This window comes from Trichechus manatus, unplaced genomic scaffold, assembly GCF_000243295.1.
Source record: "Trichechus manatus latirostris isolate Lorelei unplaced genomic scaffold, TriManLat1.0 scaffold00077, whole genome shotgun sequence".
Classification (NCBI taxonomy): Eukaryota; Metazoa; Chordata; class Mammalia; order Sirenia; family Trichechidae; genus Trichechus; species Trichechus manatus.
The window spans coordinates 5744952-5762182 of record NW_004444013.1 but is presented as its reverse complement, the minus strand read 5'-3'; the positions used below and the strand labels follow the sequence as shown (position 1 = coordinate 5762182).

Below are 17231 nucleotides of genomic sequence, written 5' to 3'. Positions count from 1 at the left end.
TGATTTCCAGAAACCTGTAAGCTCTAGAGTCAAGCTGGATAAATACCTGTGTGATTTCTGCCTGGATTTCTACCCAAAACTAATTAGCAGGTCTTCGGAAATGTGATTTGAACTGGGTCTGTTTAATAAAAGTTTTCCATTATAAATCTTCCTTTGCAAGTTAATTTCTGCTAGTAACAAACGTCACGGAGAGCTCCTCAGACAATTTGGGTAAGTCCCACTGAAATAAAGGACCAGCCTTCGGTAGTGAACGCTCTTAATGGGAAAGAGCACTGGCAAAGTTATACTGCCACATCAGGATGGGTGGCTTTGTCACCTGGGCCCTCCTATACCACCACAATGACTTACTCCAAGTAAGGCCAGTGTGCAATGGCAACCACCATGAGCATAGTTCTAATTTTAAAGATGTGCAACTAGGATCAATTTCCCTTCTTCCCAGAAATTAGTACACATTTTTAGTATCTACAATTTACAATATCAACTACAAATCTTCCCCAAATTTGTGCTCTATCACACTAGACTGTCCAGACTGAGAGTAAATTTCCACCTCTTACAAGCAATACCTACCCAGATAAATTTGCATAAACATTTTTAAAGCACACAAGGCATTCCCACACAAGTCATTCACACTAGCAAGGTTACAGTCTACCTGCAGACTCCTGAAGTATTCCCCAACTCTTTTATTTTCCTCTCAAATAGTGTTCTCCAATGGCTGTAAATAATCTCAATAGGTTGCCTTTCTCTTGGAAATTCTGCCCTTGGATGAATGGCTTTTTGGCTCCTACAACTCAGGAGGGAGACTGAATAATTTCCTTTGATGATCCATTCTGCTGTCTGTTAGAACAGTTCATATGATCTAAAAATGTCCCCCAGTTCACTTAAGTCTATTTCCACTGGTTCAGTTCATCAGAGAGAAAGGACAGACTACAATTCTCCATTTAGAAATATCCAGGCTGAGCCAATATCTGAGAGTTCTCTAGCTCTCATCAACTTCTCCTCATTGCATGACTATTTTTCAAAACCCCCTTTTTTAAACTACAAAGACTAAACTTTTAAAGTATTCCCCATGGTCTAGAAGTTAGTCATAGTGAAAGAAAACAAACTTCAGTGCCCTAGGAAGGATTACGTTTTCCCAAAATGCTTCTGAGGAAGTCATAACTTGGCTAGTAGGTTTGGCAAAATGTGACTTCATTGTGACTCAGTCTCCCAAATAGAGAATAAACCTCCTCAGAGAGAAGACCTGTGTAGCTTTTTTTTTTCCCTGCCTCCAAGTCTAATCAGGAAAAAAAAATACATACCCTGCCATATCCTTACTAGTAAGAGCTTAAATTATTTTTATATAATGTCTAACTGCATGATCAAATAGCTCTGTGTAGGACAAATATAAGCTTAGAGAGGTAAAAAAGACATGTATTGTTTTGTACAACTGTTGACTTGCTCCTTTCTTCATCTCTCCCTTTTTTTTTTTGTAACCCCTTTGGGAATTAAGGAGAGTATTCAAATTTACCATATTAAAAAAGTGCAATCATTTTCTAAGACAGCTGCCACCTCAGCATCTTCTAAGTCAGTATGTATTTATACTTAAAAACCTAATCCAACAAATAAATTCCATTGGGGTGGTGAAGTGCTGGCTGAAAAGCTTTTGTTTGACAGTATGGAACAACACCATGAGAATCGAGGTTTTATAATCAGTCAAGTGAAGAAAAGAGTGGTTTGGTGTTAAAACTACACATCTCTCTTACAAAAGTATATAATTGCACTCTCACAGTAAAAACATTAGTTGTCCTCAATGGATTCTCAGGTATAAAAAAAATCCTATTATTTCCTCTCCACTAAGGAGCAACATCTTCCCATAATTACAGGAAAGCTGTGCATTACGTTGCCAGCTCAGGAAGTACCGTTTCCTAATAAGATGCAAACCTAATCCTCTCTTACCAAGTTAGAAATAAAGACTTCATTCTCACCTCCTACTGTCCTCTTTCATCGGTAGTTCTGCCGATTATAACTCCTTCAATAAGAGGCCTAGACTACAACCCATTAATTTAGAAATTCTCCCACTCTTAATGCACCGGCCCCTCCCAGGTAAGACAGTCAGATTTAGTGATTTATCTGACAAAGGACAATGGGAGGAGAAAAAGTAGATGTGATGTGTACAGGCAGCTACCTTCACAGGAAAGCAATCTCAAATATTCTTAGGGCAAATTACTGTGGCCATTTAAACACTAGTGTGTAACCTTTTACAATGATCACACAACAGATGGCACTTATCTAGGCTGACACACGACAAACTGTGTCTTTCCCTCTCACTAGGAATGCCTCTTACTCCTGTCCTTTCAATGTCTTCACAGAGCCTATCGATTCCAGACTCTAAAACAAAACTACCTTGAGACCTACTAGAGTCCTCCTTTACAGGCCTTTACAACACTAAATTTTTCTATGTTATTCATAACTGTAGAGACCCATGGAACTCAGAAGGAGGAGTCTGAGAAATTTAGTCAAAATCCCTCATTTTACAGATGGGTAGCACCAGATGGTGATTGGTTTAGGGATTCAGAACAGGCCATGTGATTCTAGGATAACTGTAAAAAGTATTTTGGCCTTATTTTGAATATCAACTTCTGCTTCCCTTCCTACTTGAAATGTAACACGTGGACAGTGGTATGTTGGCATCAATACTGATGATAAGGAAACACCATTGTTTTTAAAACCCTCACACAGGCTAAAGATAACGAGGCATTCTTTCCTTCTCCATGGTTCATAAAAAGCGAGTCAAAATAACTGGCTTTTCAAGTGTTTTTCCTATAACAAGGATGGCTTTGATTTCAAATACCATTAGTACCAGAAGGGTGATGATTAAGACCAAAAGTTATTCCAACTGGGGACATACAAGAGCTAGTCTTCTTCTATGATCATAAAACCTTTCACCTGAGGACCCTGAAACTCTTAGTGTTTCACAAAGTAGAAAGGAGAATGCTGGAGACAGACAATATAAAAGTCAAGTCAGGTCTAGGAGTAAGAGAGATTCAAGGATGAGGACCCATGCTTAGCATTGGCTTATAATTGAATCCAGTTTCTTGCCTGAAGGGATAAGAAGCCTTCCCCCAACCCTGCTGGGCGAGAGACTCTGGGGAAGAGGTAGCGGTTACATTGCCGCTTCCTCCCTTGGGAATAATTACTTTTCTTACATAGGTCACAGGGACAAGCAAGAGTTACGAGTCACAAATACCATCACCTTTTGTAGAACCAAGTCCTTTCTCCCTCCCATACCCCCAAAAAAACTTTATCCAAATTTGGTTGTTTTCCATTTTTTGACCTCTTCTTTGTTCTATGATTTAGGAATTTATCTTGTTTCTTCTTTTGCCTTCATAGGCCATTTCTTTAACCAAAACCGCTCCCTCTGACCAAAGTACTCGTGTAGTTTCGAGAAATGCTTGTAGACTCCCTGACCTAGAGTTCTCTTTTGCTTCATGCCCAATCCTTAACTCAAACAAGGGAGGCAGAAAACACAAACAAAGTAACCCAAGTTCTGGGGCAACAGAGATTCAGGTCTAAACTCTGGCTCTATAATTCACTGTTAAGTGGCCTAAGCAAGTCACTTTATCTTTGAGCTTCATTTTCCACATCTGTGAAGTAAATTAATATTTCTGACTAGGCAGGGTTGTAAGGATGACAGACTACATAGTCCCTCACTGAATGACTGTAACATACTGTGCATTAGGTACATGTTAATAATTACTACAATAACCCCAATCTTGCATTTCAGGTCATGTGTGTACCTTTAGAAACACTGCCCTGTTTGTCATATTTGGGGACATGGCCCCTGGATCCTTCCGAGTCCATGCTGAAATTCATGACTGCAGATAATTCCTCAGGGGCATGTCCTTCATTACCCATCACGTCTAACTCTCACTCCAAACTTCCCACTAGATCTTACTGGTCCTTCCAATTTTTTACCAAAAAATCACCACCTAAAACATACTCCTGATGCTTTGTAACAGTGATTCTCATACCAGACCGACTACTTTCAAACAAGACACTTTCTAAAACTACAAATTATGAGGTCTGACCCCCTAAGGATTGTAGCTCATCAGGTCCTAAGTAAGGGCCAGGAATTTTTGAAAATAAGGTTCATGATATGATTCTAATGATCTGTGAGGTTTCAGAACCACTGTTTTGTATGATCCTAGATCTTCTCCTCCTCAGAGAAACATCTGCAAACTAGAAATTACCCATTCAGCTTCTAATTAGGAGCACCTGCTCTGTGAACCACAATCCCTTCCTCTCTTCCTTCAAGTGACAGTCAATCCCACCCACTGGTCCCGCCAAAAACAAACAAAACATACCCAGGACACAGGTAACTCAGCAGGCACTAAAGCCCCCGGATTTGTGCAGAAAAATAGCTATAAACAGCTTCACTTCTCATTATTAATCTATCTCATGTGGGGATTTCCACCGGCAGAAGGGCTCCCCAAATGCCAAGTGCTATATTTTCCTGTGGATCATTAAAATTATTACCAGTCCAGTCAGCCCCACCACCAGACTTTCATACAATCAGCAGATCACAAAGATGGAGACCAATGATGGCACCAAAAGGCAAATCCATTTCTTTGTCATTGCTCACCTGCATGTCACAGCAGCAGAGTTTCCTTGGAAAATACAAATCTTAGGCCAGGCACTGCTGGCATGCAGATAACCATTTTTAGCATCTCAGAACCTTGAGATGCACAGTGTATGTGATCCAACCTGAATGTTCCGTTAGTCCTACAAGCCAGTCTACCTTGACAACCATAAAGACTTCGGTCTGCCCTATCAGCCAGTAGCATCAGCACCAACTTTGTTACACAAAGCATGGCAGACTGAATGGGTCCCACACAGAAGTTTCAATCCATCATTTAAAAAAAGAAGGGGAAAAAAACAACACTGTGACTTGACTGTGTACTTTTTTAGGCAAGAACACTCAGAGTTGGCAGCCAGCTCCAGCATCCCATCAAGGATATCTTCTCCACCTGTTAGGAAGAACCACGGGGGGAGGAGCAGGCACCTGAGAAAGGGGCTTGGCAGCCACAGAAAAGAACAAGCCCAAGCGTCCTCACCTGTCTGAGTCCCTTGGGCATTTTCTTCCTTTTCCGGAGGTGCTGGCAGAGATTGCGGTCATTTTCTCGGTCTGAGCTGCAGTGATGCGGGTGGCTGAGTCTGCTCTTCTTTGAGTGAAAGGACAAGCCGTTCGTAAGTGCTTCTCGTTTCTTCTTGGTCAAAGGGGTCTGGCGTTTCTCCACACGTTCCTGAGGCTTAAGTGCTACATCTTTCTGTAGAAACGAAGGAAAGGAAAGTGGTGGTTACACAGATATCTAAGGTCGGACCCAAAATATAGGCTAAACAAAATTACTAGAAGGAAAAAAAAAAGGCAGGTAAGTGGGATATAAGAATACCTAAAACTAAGAAACATGTCTCTCAATTTTTCTGAATCAATTATACCACCACAAATACATACTTTCTATTCTTATCAGATGAAGGAGCCCTGGTGGTACACTGGTTAAGCGCTCGGCTGCTAACTGAAAAGTAGGCCATTCGAACCTACCAGCAGCTCCGAGGGAGAAAGATGTGGCAGACTGCTTCCACAAAGATTTAGAGCCTCGGAATCCCTATGGGGCAGCAGTTCTACTCTGTCCTATAGGGTCACTATGAGTTGGAATCAACTAGGAGGCAATGGGTTTGGTTTTTTTTTTTTTTTTTGGATTCTTATTGGACAGAAAATTCAACAAAACACCAAGTATTTGTCCATTAAAAGTGATTTCACTGCAGCCTGGTTCTGTCTGATTCTGTACTAGGTCCAGCACACAATGACACTCCCCAAGAAGGCTCAATACACTCACTTTCTAAGTTGGTTCATCAATCACATTTCAGAAAAGGAGTACTAAGCGCACATTCAAGTCTAAAGACGTAACACAAAGCTAACGTATCAGGGCCAAGTGGATGTGAGCCAGCAAGAAAGAAACTGTCAATTCACATGATTAAAATGTTTCCTTAATGCATTATATTTTTACCACTTTTCCTCTGAGTATCCTTAACTTCCCTCTTCTTTGCAAAATGTAACAATAATATTATCACCAAGATCAACAGCACGTTTTCATTATTCCTGAATGTGGCTGAGGGAGAGGGCAAGGGGAGGAGATAAGCAACCGATGTCCTGGAGTGGGGAGCAGCAACTGTAGAAACTGCAGGGAAGCATCGAAGGCTACAGGGCCAGGTAGAATTCTGTGCCAACAGTCAGCTTAGGACACACTTAGATACTACAAGTCCTGGTACTGCCTTTTCTCATTAGGAGACTTAGAATAAGTCACTGTAACTGAGCCTTCTCGCAAAATGGGCAGCTGCACCTTCGAGAACATCAAATAACCTGATACACGTGAATGTCCTTTGAACCCTGAGAAATGTTGTCCACATTAAGTGCTTAAATAAAATGGTTTGGCATTCAGTCATTTGTGAGTGAATAGATATGATCCACTTCACATCGTAAATGCTCCTTCATGGTACCCCACCCCAGCACAGATTGGGTTCTCAGTTTCTGGTCTTAAATCCACATTTAAAAACCAAACACAAGCAAAATAAAGGTTCCCTTTACCCACTTCTCCTCCTCAAAATATCACCCTCTTTCAATCCCTTCATATCCAACATTCTCATGACAATAATCTAGTCTACAGCTTCCCAATATCCCAGGCACGCTCCACTTGCCATGCATGGTGTTTGTTCAGGACCTTAGGCCTTTACCTCCTGCTTTGCCTTGCCTTAAAAGCCCTCCCTTCCACACCCTCTGTTTTCTAGTTCAGGGACTGCTGGCCATCCTTCTAGTGCTGCCCACCTGGGGAGACCTTTCTTATAAGGTAATGCATGCCCTCTGTTTTCTAGTTCAGCGACTGTTGGCCCTCCTTCTAGTGCTGCCCACCTGGGGAGACCTTTCTTAAAAGGCAATGCACTCTGTTCTCAGGCATTCACTTGTTCAACAAATATTTTCTGTGTGTGCCCAGTGTATCTCAAGCTTAGCAATGTCTATAGAATGATATGGTAGAAAAAATCCCCATCCTATAAAGCTTAGAATTTAAGGAAAAAATACTAACCAAATCACACAAATATGTAATTGCAAACTGAACTAACTGCTCTATAGGAAAGATAAAGGGGAAATGATCTGGTCCAGGGGAAGGGGTTGGGGCTGAGAAAATGACTGTCATTTGGCCTAGATCTGAAAGTCTGAGCAGAGTGGACAGCTTGTGCAAAGGCCCTGAGGCAGCTGGTTGCATGATCCCTTGAAAGAATGTGAAAGAGAGCAGGGATGAAGTATCATTCATCTCAGCAACCCTCTGTATTTATAATACAGAGCCAGGCAATTAGAAGGTAGTCAATATATATATTTGCTAAATAAATGCCAGCAATACATGCTTCTTAAATATAAATAAAACGAGATAATTGTGGGGCAAAGATATCAGAACCAACATCATGAAATAGTTAAAGCACCCAAATCTCTAAAGCACAGCTGACTCTTTAACACACAGTGAAGCAAATAAGAAAAGCTGATAGAAGCAGGAAACAAGGAGCCCAATGGGAACTGCTGGCACACGTGAAGGATCACAGCAAATAGCCAGAAGCCCAGAAAAGGGGAAAAGACCTTATCCTTGGAGCAAGAAGACATCAAAGATACCAATCTTATACGGCAAGTAAGTGACTTCTGGTCTAGCCTCTAGCTGCTACTACCTCTGCCTATGGAGAGGCGGCCCTTCCGAGGCAAGGAGGATGTGGTGGAGACACGCTTCAGGGGACAAGCTCAGACTGAAGCATGTGCACATGGCCCTGGATTGCACAGTCCCAGACCCTTGTACACTATTTGTCTCACGCATGGTAAATGTTCAATAAATGTCTGCTGGATTGAACTCCTTCGTCCAGTGTCCACTACCATAGTCAGTTACGTCAGACATTTGCTCAGCTCAAAATACAGTGTTTAGCCTAACATCTAACCAAAGTAGTCAGCTCTCATGAAAAGACCCTCAGGAAATAACAACAACTCTAGCAGAATGAGCCAGGTGAGGTCCAGCATGGGCTGCCTCTATATACTATGATTAAATTGTACCCGTTTGAGGATATTATGGGAGTAGAAAGACGTAGTAGTCTGCTTCCATAAAGATTTATAGCCTTGGAAACCCTATGGGGCAGTTCTACTCTGTCCTATAGGGTCTCTTTGAGGCGGAATACATTCGATGGCAGACGGTGGCAAGGATAATATATAAATTCTCTACAGGGTAAAAAAAAATCCTTTCTTTGTCACATAACCCACCTCCTGCCTTGCATTATAGGCATGTAGATTATCAGATTAATAAACAAATGATATTTAATAATGTATCAGCTGTGCTTTTAAAAAAAAATTATGCTATTCTCTCTGGAAACCAAGTCTTCTTTCATATTGAAGGTGCCTCCAAAGTATACTGAAAATTATGTGCAATTCCATACAAATGTGAATTAATATTTATCAGAGTATGGTATGATTTTTTCCAAATCCATTTTATTTTCATGTAGCGTATTAATCAAGGCATTTCACTGCACTGTAGAATGGCTACACAGAGCAAATGGACCCCATGCCGTGACATTAGCTTGCAAGAGACCTGCCGAAATCTTAGCAGCAGCAGTACAATCATCTTAGCTCCAATTAATACTGAGATTTTCAACTCTAGAGGGTGTGGGAAGGGAAGAAGGGAAGAGAGATGAGATCAAAGTACATGTTGAGGGGTGGCTTAAGAAGTAAGAGGAAATGAAGAATCTTTAAAAAGTTTTTATTAGGTAAGAGGTTTATATTTTCAAAGACTAGAGATTATTCTTTCAAAGACATAGCTTTATTTATAAATGACTTTATAAACCCTTTGGTACAAATCCTTAATAAGCCAAGCCACTGTGTTCGTCCATTTCTTCTATGAGCATTTATTGACAGCTAACCCTAGTGGCACAGAGGTCAAAGTGCTCAGCTGCCAACCAAAAGGTTGGCGGTTCCAACCTACCAGCCCCTCTGTGGAGAAAGATGTGGCAGTATGCTTCCGTAAAGATTTACAACCTTGGAAACCCTATGGGGCAGTTCTACTCTGTCCTATAGGGTTGCTGCAAGTTGGAATCGACTTGACGGCAGTGGGTTTGGTTTTTGTTTTACTACGTATAAAGTAAAATAATCATTTATCTTCTTATTGACTATCTTGAGGGTCATGACAGTTTTTGTAATGACAGAAATTGCCCACTATCAGCACTGAGAATCAAAGACAAACTGATTACAAACCACTCACCTTCTCAGCATTCAGAACAGATGTGTACGTGATTACATACATATGTTTGTGTGTAAGGATTACGCACTCGGCTGCTAACTGAAAGGTTCGGAAGTTCAAGTTCACTCAGAGGTCTTGAAAGAAAGGCCTGTTGATCTACTTACAAAAAAAATCCGTTATTGAAAACCCTATGGAGCACATTTCTACTCTGACATACCATGAGGTGGAACTGACTCAACGGCAACTGGTATGTATATACATCCACCCACCATCAACTAGTCGGTCGCAACTTAAATAATCATCTGAAAGACACTTGGGCAGTTTCTATCGTACTACTACAATATAGAGAGGAAAACAGTTTGGTTTATCAAAAACCTTCTTGGATCAATAAATGACAATTTTCAAAGGACTACTCATTTATTAGTTGGCCATGATCTAGGCTAGTGGTTTCCAAAGAAAGCTATCCACCAGAATTACTTGCAGCACTTTTAAAAAATAAAATAGCTGTGCCTTACACGCCACAAGGGAAGCATTTAGCAAACAGGTACTCGGAGAAGAAGGGGGTTTGGGGTGGAAAGATAAGACAGAGATCTAGAAAAAATGTTTTAAGTCATTCATTTGACAATAACAGAAGAAGCAAGGGGGGATTCAAAAAAAAAAAAAGGCAAGAAAGCCAGCCAACCAGCCACCAAGGAAAGGCTGGCTGTGAGGGAAAGTAAAAAGATTTAGACATATTTGCCGGCAATAGAGGGGGTAAGTGCACAAGCCATGCACAACAGATGGGAATAAGCTTTCTGAATGGTTGTAATTACGTGATTTTTAGGTCACTGGTGATGGAGGGCAGGGTCGTGGCCAGCACACGCTGAGCGGCTCAGAGACTGACTAACCAAAGCAATTTCCTTGAGCACCTAGCCTTCTTCAAATAGGTGATCTTACTGTTGACTTTCCCTCCTCCAAATTACTGTCTGCCACCAAAGGCTTCCTCTGCCACTCCTGAATTTCAAAATGAGATGGTTCAGTGTTGTGCAAACTAGAGGAGAGCAACAAATTGCAGATGAAACATTGTGGGCTGCAGGGTTCCATTTGCTGATTACAGATGAAGCCAAAGACAATAGAAAATGAGGGCACAACTTGCCTGCCTTGCATGAAATGGGTTTAGAGAGTCTCCATCTGATTTTCAAACCAAACTAATCTGAGGCCAATGCCATCACTTTCAAAGCATCTGTGGTATGTGTGTCTGCATGTCTATGTGTGTGTGTGCCTCTGTGTGTGTGTATGACAGAGAAAGAGAGCTATATGCTTTAAACAGAAAATTCTGTTAGCTATTTGATCTTAAGGACTCACAAAGAAAACAACAAAGAAGCCAGGAGAGAAAGAAAAGGTGCTTTGCCAGTCACAATCAAATGACATTAATGGCTGTATGCTGTCATTTTAATCTGTCAAGTCCTTTGTTGGTTTATTGTGTTGAACTTGTACTTGATTTTGAATGGTTTTACAAACATTGATTCTGTCATTTCTCTTCGGCAAACCAAGTGAAAGGGTTTAGACATGATAAGGAGAAATGAAAAATTAGAAAAGAAATATATTACAGCTCTTTCAAAACATAACTCTATATGATGAGTTCACACTGGTCCCCCATTTTGGACTTAGGAACAAACGGACTTAGGAACAGACCTCCAGTACCTAAACTTTTCTATAAGTAGAGAAGACTCTGTAAGAATTTACAAAGCATCCAGTATGGCATTCAAAAACCAATCCCTAATTTTTGAATTCAAAAATTAATCTCTGATTTTCACATCTTTACAACATAAAAATCAAAATACCTACTATGTGCTAGACATTTTGCCATCTGTTAGAAATACCTACGAAAGGTTCCCCAAACATAGGCTGCTTAATTGGGGTAAGAGGCACATCAAGGAACTGATATATATTAGTGTGTTAGATGAGGAGCAACTAAGGCCTGTACTGCTATTTTCACATTGCATTTAAACCCATTTCATGTAAGCCCTATATTGGTGTAAAGACAGAAAAACAGACCAATGGAACAGAATAGAGAATCCAGAAATAGACCCACACATATATGGACAAATGATTTTCACAAAAGCGCAAAGGCAACTCTGTGGAGAAGTAACAATATTTTTAACAAATGGTTAATTTAACAAATGGAACAATTAAATATCCATATGCAAAAAAATGGATTTTGATCCATATCTCACTCCAAATACAAAAATTAACTCAAAATGTATTATAAACCTAAATTTAAAACCTAAAACTACAAAACTTCTAGGAGAAAACCTTTGTAACCTTGAGTTATGCAAAGATCCCTTAGATATGATACTAAAAGCCACGATCCACAGAAGAACAAATTGATGAACTGGAGTCATCAAAACTTAAAACTTCTCATCAAAAGGCACTGTTAAGAAAATTAAAAGACAAGCTACAGAATGGAAAATATTTGCAAAAGTGTCCACCTGATAGAAGTTTTTCATCCAGAACATATAAAGTACTCTCAAAACTAATTTTAAAAAATGGACAAAGTTTTTAATAGGGTCTTCACTAAAGATTTTTTTTAAAAAAAGAAGATATATGGATGGCAAATAAACACATGAAAATATGTTTAACATCAGTAGTTATTAGGAAAATTCAAATAAAACAACAATGAGATGCTTCTACATACATATTAGAATGGCTAAAACGAAAAAAAATGACCATACCACGTGTGAGCAAGAATGCGGTGAAAACTTCCATACACTATTGGTAGGGATGTAAAATGGTACATCCACTTTGAAAAACAGTAGCAATTTCTTTAAAAGTTCAAGATACACCTACCATATTATCTAACCATTCTACCCCTAGGCATTTCCCCAAGGGAAAAAAAAAAGGCACATGTCCACAGAAAGACTTACACATGAATATTCATAGCAGCTTTATTCGTAAAAACCTAAATTGAAAAAAACCCAAATGTCCATCAACAAGTGAATAGCTAAACTGTAGTATAACCTTATTCAAGGGCATACTACTCAGCCATACAAAGGAATAACCTATTGATACATACTACAACATGAATGAATCCCAAAATAAATACGTTGAGTGAAAGAAACAAGACAAAAAAGTACATTCTGTATGATTCCATTTATATAAAATTTATGGAAATGTAAACTAACCAAGAGTGACAAAAAGCAGATTACTGTGGGGATGGTGCAAGACCAGGTGAAGATTCATTCAGCTGAGCTTGGGGTTGCAGTCAGTTAAGGGTCAACTCCACGGCAGCTAACAACAACAACAGAAGGGTTAAAAAGAAGGGATTGTATAGGGACATGAGGAGACCATTGGGGTATATATATAACATATTTATTATCCTGATTTTGGTGACAGCTTCATGGGTGTATACATATATCAAAATATTACAAAGCGTATACTTTGTGCAGTTTACTCTGTCAATTATACCTCAATAAAGCTGTTTTTAAAAAATGGGAACCCTTGCCATCATACACGACTGGCATGTATCATCATTACCAAGAAACAGATTGCATTCCTCATCCATCCAAAGGAACTCATCTTTCAGAAGGAAGCCTGAGAATCAGAAAAGTAACTGGATTACAGCACCAACTGTCTCCTTAAACCACAGCCGCCTCTACCCTGAGACCAGCAGAACTAGATGGTGTCCAGCTAACAATACCGAACATTCTGATCAGGGTCCTGATAGAGAGGGAATACAATGTGGGACAGAACTTCATATTCTCGAAAAATCCAGACTTATTGCACCTAATGAGACTGGCAGAGTCAATGAGATTATTGCCCTGAGATACTCTTTAAACCCTGAACCCAAACTGTCCCCTGCAGTTACTTTTTAACTCAACAGCAAATTAGCTCAAAAAGTAAAGAATGACATCCTTGAGTACTGAGCTCTGTTTAAAAATTTTGAGACCAAATGGACAACAGTTACTCTAAAGCACTGAGGCAGGGTGAGGGGACTATAAGACTAAGTTAATGGGAATTAAACAACTAGAACAGAAATAATAAGAATGCTGATGAAATGTGTGAAGAATGTAGCCAATGTTGCTGAACATTAAGTATAGAAATTGCTGAATGGGAACCTGTTTTCCTGTGTATACTTTCACCAAAAATACAATAAAATATATTTTTTAACTGATTTATTTGATGGTTGCACAAATTGGTAAATTTACTAAAAAACACCGAATGTATTCTTGAAATGACTGAATAACATCATATATAAAAATAAGCCTCAAAAAAATTATATACATATATATAAAACAAAGGAACTCATCTTTCAGATTCTTCACACAAAGGGATGAACATATTCTGGAAGGACTGAAGTAATGTGGCCATGAAGTTTCCAGTGGCGACAACTCAGCTGTGAATGCTAATGTTTCCATCAGACTGAGGAGCAAACAGTCCCACAGCCTTCACATCATGCTCAGTGATGAAGCAAAGTTCACGTTGTCCTTTTTTGCCATCACTTCTAACAGTCAATTCTTAATTACTCTGCAGCTAACTTTTTGCAAAGGTTTCTTATCTTTCTTCCAGATGGCCATGATTACTGTCTGTCCACAACCATGCTCATGAGCACTTAATGAAATAGGAAGGAAAGAAAAGATAAATTTTTACTATTCCTAAATATTAAAAAAAAAAAAATTGAGAGAGCTTATTAAGATATACTTAATACATGATGATACATACAACATAAGGAAATCCCAATGGAGAGGGAAACAAAAAAAAAAAAGGTTTTAAAAAGTGAGATTAAGGGGTGGGGCCAAGATGGCAGAGTAGTCAGATGCTTCCAGTGGTCACTCTTAAAACAAAAACCCGAAAGGGAAAAAAAAAAAAAAAGAATCCATTATATATGACAATGTAGGAGCCCTGAACATCGAAGGCAAAGTTGAAGAATCAGACTGAATGGCATGAGGAGGGAGAGACGGTTTGGAAGCAGAGAGGAGTTGCCAGAACTGATTCAGCAGGAGCCAGAGCCTTTCAGGCTGGATCAGCTCATGGTGCACAGTGACACAAGCAGCAGTGCTCAGGAGGCGTCTTCCACATTGGGAGAGACCCAGCAGCAGAGAATCTACTCGGCCATCCAGAACCAGTAAGAAGCAGCCCTCGATCTGCGAAGATAAGTACTTGCGTCTGGCCTACCGCGCAGATCAAAAACACCCGCTTTGGGAAAAACCTCTCTCTCGTTTACCTCCCCGCTCCCTGCTCTGCACTGGGTCCAGGAGAGGTTCAATGACTGCCGAGCCCCCTGTGCTGAAAGTAGAACCCATCACCCACCATGAGACATTCTCCTGGGCTGGGAAAGGGAACAAATTAACAAACGGGGAAAAAATAATCTGCCAGCTCCCCAAGCAAGGAACTCAGGGTAGGCACAGCTCCTTTGCCTAGGCACAGGCATAAGGGGTCCATTGAATTTGAGTGCCCTTCCCCCTGCAGACATTTCTGTGGGCCCATTGCAACAACACAGGCACTCATTACCACAGTACAACAGGGTATATACCTGAAATCTAACTTCAACTATTTCAGCTGTGAGGTGGCAGGTTTGTGATATTTGACACTGCTCTGCCCATTAAGCAGGGTCTTCACCTATCCACATCAGGGGTCTGAGGACTGGTGGCTCCACACACGTCATCTAGCCACCTGCGACCGGAACTCAAGAATAAGTGGTGCCCCCAAGTCCTTACAGCCAGCATCATCAGGAGCTCACAGTCCGGCTGCAAAACCCACCCACCTACACGCTCTAGGGAACAGGGACATGCTTTCCTCCTGGACACTCGGGGGCAGCCAGTGGCCCTCTGCCTTGCTCAGCCTGTGACCCTGTGCTGCAGCCGGATGCCTATGCCTACATCAATCACCCATGCCTGTCTAGGACTGTAGGTGAGAGCCTACACCACACACTTGGTGGCCGTGTACCTGGACACCTGAGCTGAATCCATACAGGAGGAGTGAGCGGAATCCGGGACTCACATACTTAGTGGCAGGTCTGGGCACCTGGTGCCAGGACGTTGGAGCTTGAGTGGTGTCAGTGATTGGGCTAGCTCATACAAGCAGCCAACAGACACATGAGGAAATGCTCGTGATCACTAGCCATCAGAGAAATGCAAATAAAACCACAATGAGATATCACCTCACTCCGGCATTACTGGCACAAATCAAAAACACTGGAAATAACAAATGTTGGAGAGGCTGTGGGGAGATCGGAACTCTTATGAACTGCTGGTGGGAATGCAAAATGATACAACCACTTTGGAAAATAATATGGTGCTTCCTTAAAAAGCTAGAAATAGAAATCACACGATCCAGCAATCCCACTCCTAGGAATATATCCTAGAGAAATAAGAGCAGTCACATGAATACACATATGCACACCCATATTCATTGCAGCACTGTTCACAATAGCAAAAGATGGAAACAACCTAGATGCCCATTAACAGATGAATGGATAAACAACCATGGTACATACACACAATGGAGTATTATGCAACGATAAAGAACAATGATGAATCTGTGAAGCATCTCATACCATGGATCAAACTAGACGACATTATGCTGAGTGAAATAAGTCGATCACAAAAGGACAATATCGTATGAGACCTCTACTGTAAAAACTCACGTAAAAATTTACACACAAAAAGAAATAATCTTTGTTGGTTACCAGGGATGGGAGGTGTGGGGGTGAGGGGAAACTAAATAGACAATCGATAAGTGGTAACTTTGGTGAAGGGTGAGACAATACACAATACTGGGGAGGCCAGCACAACTTGTACAAGGAAAGGTCATGGAAGCTCCAAAGACACATCTAAACTCCCTGAGGGACTCTCAATTGCTGGGTGGAGGGCTGTGGGGACCATGGTCTCAGGGAACATCTGGCTCAACTGGCATAACACAGCTTATAAACACAGTGTTCTACATTCTAACTTGGTGAGTAGCGTCTGGTGTCTTAAAAGCCTGTGAGCAGTCATCTGCTCCCCTTCAGGAGCAAGGAAGAATGAAGAGAACAGGATACAAGGAAAAGATCAGTACAGAGGACTAATGGACCACAGCAACCACGGCCTCCACCAGACAGAGTCCAGTACAGCCAGATGGTGCCTGGCTACCACCACTGACTGCTCTGACTGGGATCACAACAGAGAGTTCTGTACAGAGCTTGAGAAGGGTGTAGAACAAAATTCTAGCTCACAAAAAAAGACCAGATTTACTGGCCTGACAGACTGGAGAAACCCCAAGAGTACGGCCCCTGGATACCCTTTTAGCTCAGTGGTGAAGACACTTCTGAGGTAAACTGTTCAGCCGGGGACTGGACAGCTCCATAAAACAAAACGGGACTAATGAGGAACAGGGACAAGGACTAGAAGGCAGGAGGGGGCAGGAAAGCTGGTGATAGGAAACCCAAGGATAAAAAGGGACAGTGTTGACATGTCATGGGGTTGTTAACCATTGTCATAGAGCAATATGTGTACTAACTATTTAATGAGGTACTAATTGTTCTGTAAACCTTCATCTAAGATACAAAAAAAAAAAAAGAATTATCTATGTGAGATCAAATTGACAACAGCAACTTAAAAGGTTTGGTGGGAAGTCTACGGAGCAGTGAGTTGAAGATAATGGTGATGGAATGATTTGGAAAAGGACAGTAAGAATAGCACACAACTGGAACAATGTAATTGATGTCACTGAATTGTACCTGTAGAAACTTCGGAAATGGTATAACCTGGGCTATGTATATTTTCACCAAAAAAAAGGTCCTCCAAGGTCGAGAAAGGACAGTGTTGACAAGCTGTGAGGTTGTTAACTAATGTCATAAAACAATATGTGTACCGTTAAATGAGAAACTATTTGTTCTGTAAACCTTCATTTAAAGTAAAATACAAAAACAAAACTGATAGCACTAAATTCATACGTATCAATAAATGCACTGAACGTAAA

General features: G+C 40.7%; 1 protein-coding gene across 2 annotated transcripts in view; it reads right to left on the bottom strand.

The window, feature by feature from the left end:
• Positions 1 to 17231, bottom strand: part of AUTS2 (activator of transcription and developmental regulator AUTS2) — a 1348477-nt gene that overhangs the window by 1005694 nt on the left and 325552 nt on the right. For both annotated transcript variants that reach the window (XM_023735302.1, XM_023735301.1), the window contains exon 3: positions 5094 to 5306. In XM_023735302.1, the coding sequence (XP_023591070.1) occupies positions 5094 to 5306 (213 nt within the window). The remainder of the gene's footprint in view (positions 1 to 5093; positions 5307 to 17231) is intronic.